Source organism: Panthera uncia, chromosome D4, assembly GCF_023721935.1.
Source record: "Panthera uncia isolate 11264 chromosome D4, Puncia_PCG_1.0, whole genome shotgun sequence".
NCBI lineage: Eukaryota > Metazoa > Chordata > Mammalia > Carnivora > Felidae > Panthera > Panthera uncia.
The window spans coordinates 58754275-58773754 of NC_064807.1; the positions used below are offsets into that span (position 1 = coordinate 58754275).

General features: G+C 47.5%; 1 protein-coding gene across 1 annotated transcript; it reads left to right on the top strand.

The window, feature by feature from the left end:
- The first annotated feature begins 2805 nt into the window (after positions 1–2805).
- Positions 2806–4037, top strand: FOXE1 (forkhead box E1). The gene has a single exon (XM_049650488.1). It carries the CDS (start codon positions 2806–2808, stop codon positions 3922–3924), a length of 1119 nt encoding a protein of 372 aa, XP_049506445.1. The 3' UTR covers positions 3925–4037.
- The last annotated feature ends 15443 nt before the right edge of the window (positions 4038–19480 follow it).

Below are 19480 nucleotides of genomic sequence, written 5' to 3' on the forward strand. Positions count from 1 at the left end.
CTCTGTCCCAAAAATAAATAAAAAACGTTGAAAAAAAATTAAAAAAAAAAAAAAAGAAAGAATAGAGGTGTGGATTTATAGGACCCAAATCTTCTAATCAGACACTCTTAGGCAGGAATTCAAATTAAGTAATACATAGTTCAGAGCTATGAAAATATCTAAAAACTAAGGAAGTCGCAGCTCCCAGTAGTAGCATCATATTTTCAGGCACAAAATCTTAGTCCCAGCATCTCATTATGAGGACTACACTTTTACATTTGACCAGAAGCTTAAAGTCATAGGAATATAATCACAGTTAAAGAGCTTAGGCTTCTGGTCATGGACTCTTAGAATTACAGAATCACATTATTTGATTTATGGAAACACGTTAGGATAGTGGTCCAAAATTAAAAATAGAACAATAAAAATAGCACCACAAAATTCAGTACTGAAATATTGTTATGATGTGATCTGGTTAAAATAAAATTGTTTTAAACTTTTTTCCCCCATTTTACAACAAAAAAAATGTAACATCGAAATCTGGATTTTCGCATTTTCGTTACTTTGTTAGAAGGAAACTGAGAGTTTTGCTGAACGAGTGAAAAAGCACTCTCCAGTCGTTCGAGCGCCCATCCGCTGAGGAAGGTCCACATGCAAACCGCGCTTCTGTTTACAAACCCGGATCCGCCAAGCGAGGATCGGGGCTCTCCGCCTCTTTCTTCCGAAGGTACTTGCCCGATGCTCAGCGGGGATCAACCCACAGAGAGCTCACCGCCACGAAGGACGCGACTAAAACCCCTGGAGGACGTGTCGCCCGCGCTCTGGAGACTCTCCCTACACCCACAGCCCCGCGGAAAGCTGCACCCCGGCTGGAATCTCTGGAGTCCGCGCCAAGGTCCGGATTCCTAAGGGCAGAAGGAGCCTCCTCCGAGGTCTGCATACGCCCTCCCGCCCCCAATTCACAGAGGAGAAAATTGAGGCCCCGCTTGGGACAAAGGACGGGCCCGAGGTGTCCCTGTGCAAGACCACAAAGAGAACCCAGGCTAATGGGGCGGCCGCAGCTGGGAGTCTCTCTCGCTTGAGGCGGGAGATCCCGCCCTGGGGGGTGGCCGGAAACGAACTCAGAAACCGGACACCCGCGAAGCAAACGGGTCCCCCCTGCCCGTCCTTTCCCCCGGGAGACGTGCCCACCTGGAGCGCCCTCACCTCGGCCCCTGCCTCTCGCAGCCCTCGAGCCCCTCTGCGGGAAGGCCCCCGGGGGTCCTGGGAGCCACGCGGAACCCTCCCTGGCCTGTGTGAACTGGAGGAGGAGGTTACTACGAGAGGACAGAAGCCTAGCCTTCATCCTCTTTAAGCTGTGTGCCACTTTCCGTCATATAGAGGGGTCCTGAGTCACCCAAAGACAGATGGTGGGGGTGGGGTGGCCTTTCCCTAAAAGTCGATAACGGAAGGTCTCTTGAGGTGCAAACCCTCCGTGCAGTCGAGGAACCTGGGGCTCAAAAAGAGAAAGTGGCTGCCTCAGGCCCAGAGGGGGCAAAGAGCAGTCCTAACAGAGATGCAAGTGTGAGACTCCGCTAGCCGGCAAAGTCGCGGTGAGGCCAGGGCAAGTCACCTCCTCTATGGGGCCTAGGAATCCCCGTCTGAAAGATGAGGGGCTGGACGGGCAATGGGCAAGGCAGCCCTGACTGGGGTTTGAAAATCATCCTTGAAATATCTTAAGAGCCAGCCACCTGGAAGGTCTCCCTTCCCCATCCGCTGCCCCACAAGAACCAAGCGCCCCCTCCGCCAATTCTCACCCTCTCTGGACAATAAAAAATGAAGCGAGCCTGTCCTTTCACCGCGGGCCCCAGCCCTCTGCAGAGGCTGGTAAAGTCCAGAAGCTCTGAGTTCCGGCGCCGAGGTCTCCCGAGACGGTTCCCGGCCTCTCCCGGCCTCAGTCTCCCCGTCGGCGCGTAGGGAGGCCGGCCCCGGGCGGTCTCCGAGAGCCCTCCCAGCTCTGACGTTGTGGGGCTCCCGCCGCGCCTCCACCGCTGCTCCCACCTGCAGAGGTGCGCGCGGGCCCAGGGGGCGGGCGGTCGGGGGGCGGGCGGGGACGGGGCGCCGCCCCAAGCTTCCTGGCGCCTTTAAGGAGAGAAGCCGGTGGAGGGAGGAGCCGTCCGGGTGTGTGCAAGGGAGCGCCTCGCCTGCGGTCTCGGCGGCCGGAGGCCAAAGCTGCGGAGAGGAACAGTCGCCGCGCTGCGCCTGCAGCTCGCCTCTTTACCCTCCACCGGCTGGGCCGCACAGGCGCGGTCTAGGCAGCCCCCACCGGAGTGCCCCAAGTCTGCACTAACTGCCCTCGCTTCAGGCCTTCCGGCCCGCAGCTTCCTCTGGGCGCAGGACTCGACGACGGTTAGCCCCAGGTCAGCGGGAGGCACAGACCAGCTGCAGGCGCCCCAGCCCTGGACCGTTTCCGGGCCCCTTGACCGCTTGGCACCGGCGCGCAAAGGGCCCTTCAGACCGCGACTGGGGCCTAGTCCCGCTCCCGACACCGCTGCCGGCTCCTGGCCTCGAGCTCCAGAACACGAGCAGAGCCGTCGGTGGGCGGGACACTCCTGAGCCTCCGTCTGCCCCGAGCCAGCCCGGAAACCGAGAGCGCCAAGACTCCAGCGCACCCCTGGAGAAGCTGTGCTCCGAGTGCCAGCCCGCGAGGACTCCCAGAGCTCTCCGCAGAGGGGTCCAGGGCCCACTCCTTTGGCCAGCAGCCCGGCCCCGCAGCCTCCGAGACCCGCCCCCGCCCCTCGACAGTAGCGGGCGGCGGGGACGCCCAGGACGCGGGACGGCTGCGCCATGACGGCTGAGAGCCGGCCGCCGCCGCCGCCGCCTCAGACGGAGGTGCTGGCGGCCGTGAAGGAGGAGCGCAGTGAGGCGGCGACCGGGGTCCCAACGGAGGCCACGGGTCGCGGCACCGGTGGGCGTCGGCGGAAGCGCCCCCTGCAGCGCGGAAAGCCACCCTACAGCTACATTGCGCTCATTGCCATGGCCATTGCGCACGCGCCTGAGCGCCGCCTCACGCTAGGCGGCATCTACAAGTTCATTACGGAGCGTTTCCCCTTCTACCGCGACAACCCCAAAAAGTGGCAGAACAGCATCCGACACAACCTGACGCTCAACGACTGCTTCCTCAAGATCCCGCGCGAGGCTGGCCGTCCAGGCAAGGGCAACTACTGGGCGCTCGACCCCAACGCCGAGGACATGTTCGAGAGCGGCAGCTTCCTGCGCCGCCGCAAGCGCTTCAAGCGCTCGGACCTCTCCACTTACCCAGCCTACATGCACGACGCGGCCGCCGCCGCCGCCGCTGCAGCTGCCGCCGCCGCTGCCGCCATCTTCCCGGGAGCAGTGCCCGCTGCGCGCCCGTCTTACCCCGGCGCCGTCTACGCAGGCTATGCCCCGCCGACGCTTACCGCGCCGCCCCCTGTCTACTACCCCGCTGCGTCGCCAGGACCGTGCCGCGTGTTCGGCCTGGTGCCTGAACGGCCACTCAGTCCAGAACTGGGCCCCGCGTCGTCGGGGCCCGCGGGTTCCTGCGCCTTTGCCTCGGCCAGCGCCTCTGCAGCCACCACCGGCTACCAGCCTGCAGGCTGCGCGGGGGCCCGACCTACCAACCCCTCTGCCTACGCGGCCGCCTACGCAGGCCCCGATGGCGCGTACCCGCAGGGGGCAGGCAGTGCCCTCTTCGCAGCGGCTGGCCGGCTGGCGGGGCCCGCCTCGCCCCCCGCGGGTGGCAGCAGTGGTGGCGTTGAGACCGCAGTGGACTTCTATGGGCGCACATCGCCCGGCCAGTTTGGAGCGCTGGGGCCTTGCTACAATCCTGGGGGGCAGCTCGGAGCCGGCAGTGGAGGCGCCTATCATGCTCGCCATGCGACTGCCTATCCTGGCGGGGTGGATCGATATGTGTCCGCCATGTGAGCCGAGCTTTCGGTCGAAAATTCATAGATACCTCGGCTGTCCACATGAACTAAGTTTCCCTGAGACCTGAGAACAGGACTGAAGAGAGGATTTGAGAGCCACGTGGAAGGGACAGAGAGGGCAGGAGAGGCATAGCCTCCCAGCGCACCGCGTACACACCGGTCCGCTTTGGAAATGGGAGGATGTGGGGAGAGGCAGCGAGGGCCCACGGACTGGGACAAAGGACCCTCAGTAAGGCGAAGCTCCAAAGGACATGCCTTTCACATTCTACTGGGGAGGGTACTTGGCGATAATGGGGGCCCAGCGTAGTGCGTATGCCAGAGTCTAGGTCTGAACTGTGGGGAATCACCACCATGTCTTCACTCATCCCTGTATTGCAAGAAACTCGGCCGGGCCGGGCCTTTTACACGGTTCTGCTTCTTGCGCCTTTGATTACTACAGCAAAGGCTGCAATAGCGCCTTCCTTAAGGTGAGGAAGATGAGTTTGCAAAAGAAGTAGCCCCCTCCTTTAAAAAAAAAAGGGGGTGGGGTGGGGGGGAGGGTTCTGCTTCTCTTGATGTGGGGCTGGTTTTCCCTGCCTTTGAGAACTGCAGACCTGGCTTTTAGTCTGGAGACTGTGCCTCAGCTCCAGAGAGTGACCTAATCCCATCGCCCACATCCCCAGTCTCTTCATCTGCCATACAAGAAGGCTGCAGGATTCGACGCCATATGGCCTTTAAGGGCCGCGTCATCCTGGATGCTGCCCTGCGAATCTGGCAGCATCGGTGGGCCACCCAGGGCCTGACCCTATTCCCAAGAACTGGAACAGAGCTTAGGACAAGCTCCTGCCCTGAAGTCTCTGGATTGGTTCCAGGCAGCAATTATATTATAATTTCTTGAACCTTTTGAGCATGATGTGCTGATCAGCAGCTGTTATGCTAGGTCATAAATTGGGTTTTCCAATGAGACAGGTAAAAATACATTTGTCCATTGTCCACGCTTTCATTTCAGTAAGTGACCCTGCACCAAATTGGAAAACTAAAATTCAAAGAGACGACAGGACTCAGGGCAGCCCTTTGGTTTCGGCTTGTTGAGCTGGCTCTTCCATCCCTGGCAGCCTCTGCAGTACAAAAAGGAAAGAGAAAAATTAACTGGGTCCATCAGTGAAGTAAGCTTTAGAAAGAAACTGGATTTTTAACTTTGTTTTGTATCCGTTCGTTTTAAACATCAAGCTGACCCAAATCAGAGAAAACTCAACTACTTTCCCACCCTTCTCTTAAGATACCTTGTTAACTTTTTATTCTGGAACCAAAATTTCCAGGGTTAAATACTTCAGAGGCTCGGTATGCAGCTCTCAGATAAACCTGAGTGTTCAGATGAACTGTTTTAATAAAAAATCTTTGATCAAGTGAGTTCTGGCAAGAGAAACTCTGCACCTTTCTGAGTAGTTAACTTGCTAGCGAAGGGGTGGGGGCTGCGTGAGAAAAAAGACTGAAAACCAGTGGTAATTTTTATTTTTAATCTTGGGAATTGTGCTCTCTTGTTCACAAAGGCATGCGAATGTGATTCAGTCCAGACGGGTATTTGTCTAAATGAGTACTGTCCAGAATGGAAACTACACGTGTAATTTAAAATTTTCTAGTAGCCACATTAATAAACAGTTGAGATTAACTAATATATTGTATTTAAGCCAATATAGCCAAACTATCATTTCAACATATAATCAATATAAAAATTTGTTGAGATATTTTACCTTTTTCATACTAAATCTTCAAAATCTGGAGTGCATTTACACTCACAACTCATCTACATTTGGACTAGCCACATGCCAAGTGCTCAATAGCAGTATGTGGCTGATGGCTACCGTACTGGACCCTACAGGTCTAGATGCTGGTCTTTCCTGACTTCAGTGGTGGGTAAATGACCATCTGGAGGCAGGAGGTCTCTGGAGAACTGACCTTGCTGTCTGGGTCCAGATTCCACATCCAGCCCTGCGTCCTTGCAGAAGTGTAGGTATTGGGCCCCTCTCATCTCCATATAGACCCTTGAGGGTGTTAAATTCAAAGGTTCTCCATGGGCATGCTAGACAGTCTGACTCTCCCAGCCCAGAAGTCAAGATGCCTTGCCTAATTGGTAGTGGCCAGAAATTGAGAGCCCTCTCTCAGGGGTTTAGTCCTGGACTAGCAAGGGCCCAGGAGCCGTATTTGGGCTGGGAAAGGGTGGTCTATATGCCCAGTTAGTGCGGTAGTTGACCTTTTGTCTCTTTTTTAACTACCAAGTCGAGTGCGTTGGTCGTTAACCTTAAGTCCCTTTCCTCCAGTGTCCACGTTTGTGAAGGGGAATTTGTGACTCCTGCCACGGAGTGTCCTCCTTAAGCTAAAGGGGACAAGAGAAGTGAAAAGCGCTTGTGAACTATAAAGTGCTGGGCACAGGAGGGCTTTAAAATTTTAAAGCGTAGCCTTATCCCGAAGCCTGGGGAGCGTGGGGGTAAAGCTCCGGGGGCGGGAAGGTTGGGGTGGGAAAGTGCATGCGTCTCGGCACCCTCCCCCCAATTTGTGACTAGGACTTCAGGTGCGATTTTGTCCAAAGAGAGGGTCTGTGCCTAGAGAAAGAGGACGCCTCGAGGAGGGAACTGGGTGTGTGCAGCGGCAGCCGGGAGAAGACAGGGAAACGCTCGAGAGTCAGCCCTTCGCGGCCTCTTTCGGGCCGCATCCGCAGCTCGCGAGCCACCCGGCCTGCCTAGAATGGGCGCTGCGCAGGCGAGTGAGAGCGGCTCCGGCTTCAACCACAGCCTGATGAGCGAGCGGGCCGACCCTGCAGTCCTCAGGACTCTAATCTTGAGAACATTTCACTGCAGCGTCTTGGAACATGCCAACTCTAAGAATCCCCAAACAGTGGAACACAACCTCTCGGTTCCCCCATCTGGTAGCTCAGAATCGGGAGGCGCGTTTCTTTATTTGTTTCTTCTTCTTCCTATGCATGAAACTAGAAAAATCGTTTGCCCCTCTCTGGGCCCTGCACCCCAGCGTCGTGTGCAGGCGCCCCCGGGCTGTGGGTAATTAGATGCGTTCTTCCCTAATTGCCCAAGGCTCGTTAGAATTCGCCCCAGAGCTGTAACATTTATTTTCTTTCAAATTAACTTTGCTTGCAATTAAGCTTAGGAAACCAGCAACAAAAGCAGACTTGGCCTGAGGTCGTTTACTACGAAAACGGATTAGGGAACCTTTTCCCTCAATTTAAGGGGAAAGATTCCTGTGGCCAGCGTTTGGGGGAAGTGTCCAGACAGCAGAGGCAAAGGGGGGCAGGAAGCTGCTGGCGGCGCTTGTAGATGGTAACCGTCTTTGGCCTTCCTCCACATCTCCGTGATTCGTGTGCCCAGAGGAGTAAGGGTGATGGCGTTGAAATAAATTCGGGACGGTTTCAGCTGAATTACAAACCCATGACACGAAGCTAATGTATATAGTTACAGTTTACCCCGCTGGCTCATAAACATAATCTCATTTGCTAAGAACTTTGTGAGGATTTTCTTTTATTAAAATTAAGTTTTTTCTTATTACAAAATTGGTACATCTTCATTGTAAAAATAATAATAACACACGTTAGAAAGAAAGAAATCAAAGGAATCCATAGATTGCCCAGAGAAAGCACAGCAAACACCTCGGTGAGTATGTTTTCTAGTTTTTGTTTTTGTTTTTCCTACGCAGGAGACCTGAGTCTCAACTTTTTCACTGAAATCCTGTAAGATCTTGAACAAGTCCCCTCCTGCACTGAGTAGGCCTCATTTTCACCATCTACAAAACTAGATGGCAGGTCTCTTTTACTCTCACATTCTTGAAGTTCTCTGTTTTTGTTCATATGAATCCCGGAGGCAGGGCCAGGACACCCTTCCTGCTATTTTACATAAGAGGCTGAGGCCCTGAGGCCTTGCCACTCCAAGTGTGGGCCCTAGACCAGCTGCATGGGCATCCCGTGGAAGCTCACTAGAAATGCAGAATCTCAGGCCATACCCCAGATCTACTGGACCAGAACCTGCATTTCAGCAAGACCCTCAGGTGATTCATATGCCTAGGTAAAGAGGCAGATATTTAGAGAAATGAAAAAACATGTGTTAAGTTGTTGAGATCAACGATCTCAGACTACCTTCCAGGAGCCTGCTGTTTTCTGACCAAAGTCCCCAACCAGTGATCCAGTGCTACTGTGAGGCTCTGGCTGCACAGAGGAGAGTGCTGGGCTGCAAGGGGAGAAGTTGGTCAGGGTGAAGTATTTCATCTCCTCCCTTGGGTGTATTTTCTGCGTCTTGGAATCTAGCCCTAGAATACATCTCACCTCATGTTCCCAGCCGTATGGGTAACTGTGACATGGCATTCAACAAAGGTATACCTGAAAGCATCTTGAAAGCTGAGGTGCCAGTTGGAGCCAGAGCAAGAACCCAGGCTTCTGAGGCACTTTGGAGACCTTGGGTTCTGGTCTCTGTACCCTCCCCAAGCAGCAGTCATTGCCCAAGTATGGAATAAACTTGGCCTCTGATACCTCAGTTCCAGCCCCAAATTTCGGGTAGTTGGGGGTTTAGGAGGAAAAAGGCTCTCTTCTTGGGACACAGTGGCCAGCAGGAAGGGGTCCCTATCTCTGAGTCCATTCTGGCCAAGGGATCCTCTACTAGAACATTCTAAGTGCCCCTTGGTCAGCCCAAGATCCTGGACACTCTAATGAATCATGTCCTGCCTCAAACACACAACTTTCAGGAGAATCTGGTTTCCATGCTCATTCTGTTCCTGAGAAGAGCTGACTCCTGGTAACTGAGCAAAAAATGCCCTGATGGAAAGCAGTTCAGACAGGGCATGTCTCCCAAAGAATGGGGCAGGAGTCCAGATTGAGGAATGGGGCAGGAGCCCAGACTGAGGAATGAGGCCAGAACCCAGGATCACATACCAACTCATTGGGAGAACCAGGACTCTCATCTCAGTGATCATATGAGTTCTCAATAATAGGAATACCGTGGGTGTGTATAGAGCTTCCAAGGAGCTAAAGAAAGGGCATGTGACTTACTCAAGATCTCACAGCTGTAAGTGTCCAAGCTGGACTAGAACCTATGCCTCCCCCAAGGGAGATTGCCTTTGATTATCATCTTAATAAAAGGCAATGTGAAGATGGGGGTGTGTTAAAAGTGGGAGCTGGGAGTTGGGGAGGAGTGCACCTTGGAAGATTTCCCTGTTTGGGCCTCCATTGGATGAACGGGTAAACTGGGCTGGGACTGGTTAAATAATAGCTTAGAACTACCTAGAGGGAAAGCAGTATGACTGGTGCTTCTCAGCCTAAACTGAGCAATGACCTAAGTTAAAAACTGAACCAAAGAAAAAATGGGGCAGACAGGTGGGGTCAGGAAGGATAGGAGTCCCTTAATGAGTTTGGTGCCTGGTCTCTCCCCATCCCTGCCCTCTCTCCAGCATTTTCTTAGCTGAGGCCAAAGCCAGACTTTGCAGAGTTCCTAGAATAGCCTTCACTAATCTACCTCAGGAGAGGAAACCTGCTCCCTACAGAATTCCCTGTGCCCCTCTGCCAGCCCCACAACTCCTCTTCTGTGAGCCAAGGCTCAGATTTCCACCTTATCCCAGGGTTAACCAGGTGCAGAAGCATAGTCTGGGAGGCCCAGGGATCAACTATAAGCCCCTCCCAGGGTGAGGAAGAGACCGGGAAGCCAGAATCAGGGCGGATCTCAGCCCTGGTGTAGAGCCCAGGCTTATCTTAGTATCTGAGAACGTGAAGCGGCTTCTCCCTGGAGTGTGGGCAGAGCCAAGCCCCATGGTTTTTCAAGCATGGAGACACTCAGCAATCAGAGATAAAGTGTGAGAACCACAGCCTCATAGGGCCTAACTCTCAGGGCTACCCTTCCCAGCAGCCAGCCAGGGCCTCCCCACTCTGCACCCCACCACCACCAGCTTCACTTCCTGATGTCAGACTTTAGTTCTTCAGGGAAAGACTTCTTGATGTCTACAGCCGAAAGCCCAAACTCCTCACCTAGCACTCAGGACCCTCTATGATTCCTATGCCAACCCCCTTCACAGCCACTCCTCACATAGCTGCCCTTCCTGCACCTCTAGGCTCCAGCCAATGCACGCTTGCTGTTCCCTAGACACCTCTATGTGTTCCTGTCACCTTGAATTTGTTCTGACCATTACCTCTTAGCCCCATACCACCTAGGGACTTCTAAGGCTACCAACCCAATAGGAGCCTCCATTATCTCTCTCATCAATCAAGGTACCAGCCTCCTGACAGGGCTCCCTTCTCCCTCTTCTGCTTCCCTCAGACATTTTCCTGCCAGTAGCCAATGTGTGATGCAGCTCAAACATCAACAGATCACGTCACTCTCTCACAGAGGTCTGAACCTCAGGACCAGGGACTGAGAGTAGGAGCATGGCATGTCCATGAGCAGCCCTGGGAAAGGTTTCTTACACTATGGCAAAATTATGTTTAATATGAGCATTTTCAAAATTTCTCCCTCCCATGTAACACTTTACTTTTACTCTAAATTTTCATCAAAGTTTCATACAACTATTCAACCTTATGCGAAGTGTGGTCTGCCCACATTTTCTCTGCAATGGTGCTCAAACAAAGAATAATATCCTATCGTGGGGATTGGCAGGGGTCTTGAGGGTGGAGCTGAGAGCAATCAAATGGAGCATGTTGAGGACAACCATACAGTGGAAATTCTGGACAGAAATAAAACAAACAATACACCCTCTTTCTGCCATATTCAAGAATAAGGTGTACCAGACACAGTCATCTACCCAGCTATCTTCCCCCTTCTTTGCTCATAAGACCCTGATTTTGTCCAGGTTCCAGTTGGTTATATGTTTTAGGGGAAGACTTACCCCTTGGAGTACCCATGGATGCAATGTTGGACTTGTCTAAGGTAACCATGGTGATAATTCCATCACTCTTGCCAGAAATTACTCAGAAATGGCTACAGGATACTTTCCAAGCTAATGAGATATCCAGAAAAGTGTGCTGATGGCTTTTGAGAAACATGTCTTTGTTCTTAAAAAAGAGACAGGGGAAGATAAACAGTCCTTTTCTTTCTCTGAATGTTGTTTGAGTGTGACTCCTGGAAGTGTGGCAGCCACACTGCGCCCGGAGGGTGTCAGCCTAAGAGAACAAACCAACTTGCCAAGGATGGCAGAGCAGAAAGATGGGAAGAATCTAGGTGTCTGATGATGTCACTGCGTTGCTGAACTAATGTCAGAATGATTCATTATAGCTTTAGGCACCTATTGCTGGAAATAAGAAATATCATCCAAGTTTAAGCTGCTTTTCCTTGGGCTTTTCTGTTACTTGCAGCCAAATGCATCCTAACTGACACAGAAGGTGACCCTTATGGGACGGGGGGGGGGGGGGGGCAGGACTGAGTCCTAGTTTATTCCCTTTGAGATTTCTTTTGCTATTCTTATAAACTTGCAGCTGAAAGGTTGTCTAGTCCCACCCTCATTTTATAGAAGGAGAAACCACAGGCTAGGGAAGGTAACTTTCTATGGTTGTGCCATGAGCTAATATCTTAGACCCTGTCCAAGGCTCTCTCATGCCATTGTTGTTCCCCAGCTTCAAGTGGCTCTGCGGGGGCAGGGCTGACTATTGGTAATCCTGACATTATCAAAGAGTGATTGTGTTCAGAGTGTACCAAGCACTTCCACATATGTCATCCTTCGGGTCCTCACAACAGTCTTAGGAAGCAGCAGGTTTCCGCTGCATTTTTTCAGACGAGGCCACAGAGGTCCCAAGAGGAGAGAATAAGCTCAAGGTCACGTGACCTTGGCATGGGAGGGACTCAACCGACGTAAGAAAGTCTACAGCAAAATGAATCAGATGTCTGAGGATTTTTCCTTCCTGGATATGGGAATTGGAGGACTGGCCTGTTGATCTTGACCAGAGCTCCAGGGAAATCCACTCTCTTTGTGTCTCTGAGTGGGGTGGATCAGATGCCCCTGACTTATCTCTTCAAGCTGTGAAGCTTAAAGGTTCTGGTTGCTTCTGATTCTACAGAGTAGGATGGTAAGTGCTAAAGCTGAAGGGGACTGACTGTTGCTTAAAATGAGCCCTACGATGGCAGCCAGTGCCTTCTGTCACCCAAACCTTACCCCCCCATCTCCACCACCATTGGTCCCACCAAGGCCCAGGCTGCAGGAACAGGCCCTTAGTTTACAGAACACCTGGGAGAGGCTGTGGGCAGCTGGGTAATTTCCAAATTAATTGTAGGAGAAACCTAACAAAACAATCTACAGCCTAAGCGTCCTGGGAGTGCTGCCGTGAGACTGACAGCTTGGAATCCAGCAAGTACAATGCTGCCCGACCACAGACAGGAGGGCCCTTCCTCCTTGGGGGGAGGAGGGCTGACTTCCTTCCAACAGGGGCCCGTCTGGGCCTGCAGCTGGCCTGATAGGAGAGTAAAACCCCAGAACTGAAACAGTCTTTCCACCCAAATCCTAAACTACAATTAACATAAACAGCTTTCCCAAAACATTATTGCAAGGTTGACTGGCCCCATAAGTTATATGCCCTGGCAGAAACCTTGTTTCTTAGCAAGGGGTTTTTAGGTCTCATTTTGAAAATTTCCTCCTGAATTCATCCTCAAGAAATCTGGGCTGCCCTCCACTGCCCCCCTGTACATTATATACACATGCAGGAAATGAACTCAGAGTCTATGGTATATTATTAATAACAGTCAAATCTTACCAAAGTTTGGTACTTTCCTGTTTTCTGAGAGACTGCCTGCTTTTGTCAGAAAAGTACTGGTTCAAGTCCTGGCTCCAGCACCTAGGCAAGTCTCAGCCTCACCTTCCCTAACAAAAAATGGACACAACACTGCCTTCCCTCTCTAATGCCAATCACAATGGCTAATAATCAGTGAGCTATGTGGCAGGCCTGGTTTGGTGCTTTTGGTTCTCCACAAACTCCCCTGGGAGATAGAGACCATGAACTAAGAAATGGTGGGAGCAGAGTTTGAAGCTAGGCAATCAGACACCAGAGCTTCTGAGTGATAACACTTTGCATCGTAAGGCTCCTGGTTCTTACAGAGGCACTAGGCTAGAAGTCAAAAGACTCATGGCCTCACCCATCCACAGCCACCAACTTTGTGTGTGATCTTGGGCAGTCTCTTGTCTCCAATAGTCTCATCTATACACTGGGTAGATGTGTATGGCGATAACAATCAGGTGGCCTCCTGTGTCCCTTTAGCATAGCATTTGGTGAGCCTGAGTCCCCCTCCCCTGAATATGAAACGAGGATGGAAATGCATAATGTGAAAGTTTTTGATAATTGTAGGGTGTAGTTTATTTACAAGTCCTTTCATGTCATTATTTCATAAAGCCCTCAAAAGAACCCCAAAGTATGTGATATGGGGGCGGGGGGAGGGCGGTTACTGCACTTATTTTTACAGCATGGAGAACTGAAGCCCAAAGAGAAGTCACCGGCAAGTAGGGTGGATCCAACACTAGACTTGTGATGTCAGGCTCTGATCTGGGGCTCCTGCTGTTACACTATGAATTTCTGCAAATGAATGGATACCCCAGCACATTACTGGCCCAGGTATAATGCTGTGCCTGGCACTGTGCCTTGCCTGCAGTGGTTGCTCACAGCATACAGACCTAAGAAAGTGGCTTGGTAGCAAGAAGAAGGAAAGTCACCTCCCACCGTGGTACTCAGCCGGGGTCTAGGGAGGTTTAGGGCTAGCACCTACCCAGATCTGGGCCCAATATTATAGGTTGCTCAGACCCAGAGTGCCTGACCCAGGGTCAGACCCATGTATAGCCTGAATACGCAAGCCCCTGCCCTCTGTCTACAACCTATTATAGTCACCTTCCAGATGGAGTGTTGATGGTTACCTCATGTTTGATGTGCCTCATACCCCATTTGTCCCTCCTACCTGCTCCATATAGTCGCACAATGTGGTGGCAGCTTCTGACAAGGCTCCCCTCTCTCAGTATTCACAGCCTGTGTAAGCTCTTTCCACTTCAATAAATGTGGATTAGCCCTAGTGTCTTGCTTCTAATGAGCAGGATATGGCAAAAATGAGAGCAGGTCCCTTCCATGATTAGGTTACAAAAGCCTATGACTTCTGTCTTGCCAGCATTCTCTCTTTTTTGCTCTAATGAAGCAAATGGCCATGTTGTAAAATGCAGGATGGAGAGGCCCAGAGGGTAAGGAACTGAGGAACTTATGAGGAACTGAGACTTTAGTCCAGTAGTAAAGAACTAATCCTGCCAGCAAACAGGATCACAGTGAGTAAGCTAGGAAGTGGGTCCTTCCCAGTCAAAACTTGAGACACCCGCAGGCTTGTGAGCGATCCTGAAAAAGAAGGCCAGAGAAAGTGAGATGATAAATGCAATTGTTTTAAGCCACGAAGTTTTGGGATAATTTGTTAATGCAGCAGTAGATAACTGATATATGGGAAGTGATGTGGCCATGAACCAAGGAACACTATCATGCTCTAGAAGTTAGAAGAGACAAATAACGGATTCTCCCCTGGAGCCTCCAGAAGGAATCAGCCTTGCTGACACCTTGATTTTATCCCAGTGAAACTGAGTTTGGACTTCTGACTTCCAGAACTGTGAGAGAATAAATATATGGTCACCAAGTTTGTGGTGATTTGGTTTAGCAGCTATAGGAAATTAATATAGCTGTCTATAAGAAACTCGCTTCTAATACAGCAATATAGGCAAGTTGAAAATAAAGGATCAAAAATATTTATCATGCAAACATTAATCAGAAATCCAAACCAAAACAGAAGGGCTATATTAATTTCATGTAAAGTAGACTTCAGAGCAAAGAAGATTACTAGGGACACAGACGGATATTACATAGTGACAATAAGGTAAATCCAGCAAGAACACTTAGAAATTCTAAATGGGTATGCACCAAACAACAGAGTTACAAAATATGTAAAGCAAATTGTTAGAACTGAAAGGAGGAAGAGACAAATTTGCAATTAGAATTGGAGACTTCAACATCCCTCTCTCACTAATTGGTAGAACAACTAGACAGAAAAACAGAAATATGCAGAGCAATCCAACAATGCACAACAGGATCTAATTAACATTTGTAGCACACTCCACCCAGCATCAGTAGAATACTCATGCTTTTCAAATGTCTATGGAACATATACCAAAATAGACCATATCCTGGGCCATAAAAAAAAAAAAACCTCAATAAGAGAAGTGAAATCATATAGAATGAGCTCTCTAAAGTTCTCTGAGAAAGATATTAGGAATATTTCTAAACACTTGGAAACTACACAGCATCTAAAAAGTCAGTGGCTGAGTCTGGCTGGCTCACTTGGTAGAGCATGCAACTCTTGATCTTGGGGTCATGAGTTCAAGTTCCACATTGGGTATAAGAGATTAAAACAAAACAAAATAAACAAACATCCAATAAAACTCCAAAAACCTCAATGGGTAAAAGAGAAAGTCTCAGGGAATTTCTTTTTTAAACATGAAAGTGAATTAAAATGAAAATACAACATATAATAAGCTATGGGACACAGCAAAAGCAGTGCTGACAGGGAAATTTATAGCACTAAACGCATACATTGGAAAAGAAGAAACATCTCAAATCAATAACCCTAAGCTCCCACCTCAAGAAAGTAGACAGAGAAGAACAAAATAAAGCCAAAGTGAATAGAAGGAAGGCAATAATAAATATAAGAGAAGAAATCACTGAAATTGAAAACAAAACAGTAGACAAAAGTCAAGGAAGCAAAGAGCTGGTTCTTTGAAAAAATGAAAAAAAATCTCTAGACAAATCTCTAGCAAAACTGATCAGGGAAAAAAGAGAGAAGAGACAAATCACCAATATCAGGAATGAAACAAATGATATTATTACAGACCCCACAGATATCAAAAATATAATAAACGAATTCTACAAATAATGCAAAACACATAAATTTGACAACTTAGATAAAGTGGACCAATTCCTCAAAAGATAAAAACTACTACAACTCACCCAATGTGAAGTAGATCATTTGAATAGCCTTATAAAGGAAACTAAATTGTTAATTTTTTAAAACTTCTAAAAAAGAAATTTCCAGGCCCAGATGATTTCACTGGAAGGAATTCCACCAAATTTTTAAAGAATTAATACCAATTACAGAATCTCTTCCAAGAAATAGGAGAGAAACAAATATGTCCTAATTCATTTTATGAAGCTAGTATTACTCAGATACCAAAATCAGATAAAGGTGTGTGTGTGTGTGTGTGTGTGTGTGTGTGTGTGTGTGTAAACTATAGATTATGATTCCTTATAAATATAGACAGAAAAGTCTTTAATAAAATATTAGCAAATAGAATTCAGTGATATGTGAAAAAGAATTACACACCATGACTATTCAGTTTATTTCAGAGATGGAAAGCTAGTTCAACAGTCAAAAATTAATCACTGTAGTCCACTATATTGACAGGCTAAGGAAGAAAAAAATAATCACACAATCATATCAATCAATGCAGAAAATACATTTGATAAAATTAACAGCCATTTATGATAAAAACTCTCAGAAAAATAGGAAGAGAGGGGAACTTCCTCAACTTAATAAGGAATGTCTACCAAAAACCTACAGCTAACATTATACTTAGTGATGAAAGACTGACTATTTCTACCAGAGATCAAGATCACAGCAAAGATGTCCAGTCTCATCGCCCTTGTTCAACATAGTACTGGAAGTTCTATGGTAAGAGAATGAAATAAGAGGTATACAGATTGGAAAAGAAAAAATAAAACGGTTCCTATTTTCAGATGACATGATTATTTACTTTGAAAAACCCAAAGACTCTACAAAAAGAAGAAGGAGGAGGAGGAGGAGGAGGAGGAGGAGGAGGAGGGGGAGGAGGAGGAAGAAGGGAGAAAAGCTCCTAGAACTGAGTCCAGCAAGGGCACAGGATACAATATAAACATACCAAAAAATATATTTCTATGTACTAACAACGAAAATGTGGACATCAAGGGGCGCCTGGGTGGCTCAGTCGGTTAAGCGGCGGACTTCGGCTCGGGTCATGATCTCGCGGTCCGTGAGTTCGAGACCCGCGTCAGGCTCTGTGCTGACAGTTCAGAGCCTGGAGCCTGTTTCAGATTCTGTGTCTCCCTCTCTCTGACCCTCCCCTGCTCATGCTCTGTCTCTCTCTGTCTCAAAAATAAATAGACGTTAAAAAAAATTTTTTTTAAAGACAAAAAAGAAAATGTGGACATCAAAATTAAAAATGCAATCACTCAAAAAAACTTTAGACGAAAGCTGACAAAACATTTACAGAACTTGTATGCTGAAAACTCCAAAATTCTGTTGAAAGAAATAAAAGAAAATCTAAATAAAGACATACCATGTTCATGGTTTGAAAACTCAATGTATGAAACTGTCAATTCTCCCCAAATTGGTTTACAGATTTAATGTAATTCCTATCAAAATCCCAGCAAGAACTTTTGTTGATATAGACGAGATTCTTCTAAAATTTATATAGAGGCAATGGAACTAGAATAGTTTAAATGATTTTGAAAAAAGAATAAAGTAGATCTTAGTTTGGGCTACTATAAGAAAATGCTGTAGAGTGGGCAGCTTATGAGCAATAAAAATTTATTGCTGACAGTTTTGGAAGCTGGAAGTCTGAGATCAGGCTGCCAGCATGGTCGGGTTCTGGTGAGAGCCCTCTTCCAGTTTGCCGATTTCCAACTATTCCTTGTATCTTCCTTATGTGGGATAAAGAGGATGAGAATGCTCTTTGGGGTCTTTTCATAAGGGCACTAATCATATTCATGAGGGCTCCACCCTCATAGCCTAATTACTTTCCAAAGCTCCCACCTCCTAATACCCTCACTTTGGGAGATAGGATTTCAACATATGAATTTTGAGGGGACATAAAAGTTTAGTCCATTTCAAAGTGAGAGGAATCACTTACCCAATTCCAAGACTTCTTATATACTACAGTAATCAAGACTGTGTGGTGTTAGTAGAGGGAAAGACACACAGATCAATGAAAAAAAAAAGAGAGAAACCCAAAATATATCCACACCAATATCACCAAGTGATTTTTGACAAAGGTCCAAAACAATTCAATAGAAGAAAGACAGCCTTTTCAACAAATGGTGCTGGAGCAACTGGACACCCAAAGGCAATAAAACAAAACAACAGCAACAACAAAAACCCCACTTCAATCTAAGTCTCATACTTTATATTAAAATTAACTTAAAATGGATAGTGGACTTCAACAGAAAATGTGAAACTCTAAAACTTTTAGAAAAAAGATGGGAGAAAATCGTTGGGATGTAGGACAAGGCAGACAAAAAGTTCTTAAACTTGGCACCAAAACAAAATCCATAGAAGAAAAAATCACTACGTAGGATTTTATCAAAATAAATTAAAAATACTTGTCTGTGAAAGGCTCTGTTAAAAGGAAGAAAAGAAAAGCTACAAACTGGAAGAAAATATTTTCAAACCACATATTTGACAAAAGATTTAGATCTAGAATATATAGATAACTCTCAAAACTCAACAGTAAGAAAAAACATCCAACTAGAAAATGGGCAAAAGAAATATTGCACCAAAGATGATATAGAGATGGCAAATAAGCACAGGAAAAGATGTTCAACATCATTAGCCAGTCAGGAAATGCAAATCGAAAACACAATGACATATCACCGCACACTTATCACAATGACTAAAATAAGGCAAAGAATGATAACACCAAATCCTGGTAAGGAGTCAGAGAAACTGGATCACTCTTATGCTGGGAATGTAAGAGTGGGAATGCAAAATGGTAATGCTACTCTGGAGGAAAACTCAGCAGTTTCTTTTAAAGCTAAGCATGTAACAACCAGACACCCAGCAATTTATACTCTTGGGCATTTATCCCACAGAAATAAAGACTTATGTTCACACTAAAACCCGTACACGAATGTTTATAGCATCTTAATAGCAAAACAAAACAAAACAAAACAAAAACACACAAGAGAAAAATCCCAGATATCTTCCAGTGGGTAAATAAACTCTGGTACATCCACATCATGGAATACTACTTAGCAATAAAAAGGAATTAATTATCAATACACATAACAACTTGGAAGAATCTATAGAGAATCATGCTGGAAAAAAAAGCTGATTCCAATAGATTATGTATAATTCCATTTATATAAGTGGATATAAATATAAAAACACAACATGAGGGATCCTTGTGGTGTTTGAAATGTTCTGCAGCTTGACTATATGAACTTTGCTATCCTGGTTATGTTATTATACTATTGTTTTAGAAAATGTTACTATTGGGAGAATTAGGTAAAGGGTACACAGGATCTCTGTATTACTTCTTATAAGTGCATATGAATCTGGGGTACCTGATGGCTCAGTCGGTTAAGCAACTGACTCAGGTGATGATCTCATAGTTCATGAGTTTGAGCCCCACATCGGGCTCTTTACTGAAAATGTGAAGCCTGATTGGGGTTCTCTCTCTCCCTTACTCTCTGCCCCTCCCCACTTGCTCTCTGTCTCTCAAAATAAATAAACTTTTTTTAAAAAGTTTACAAGTGCATATGCTTTTAAGTTTTTCTTTCTTTT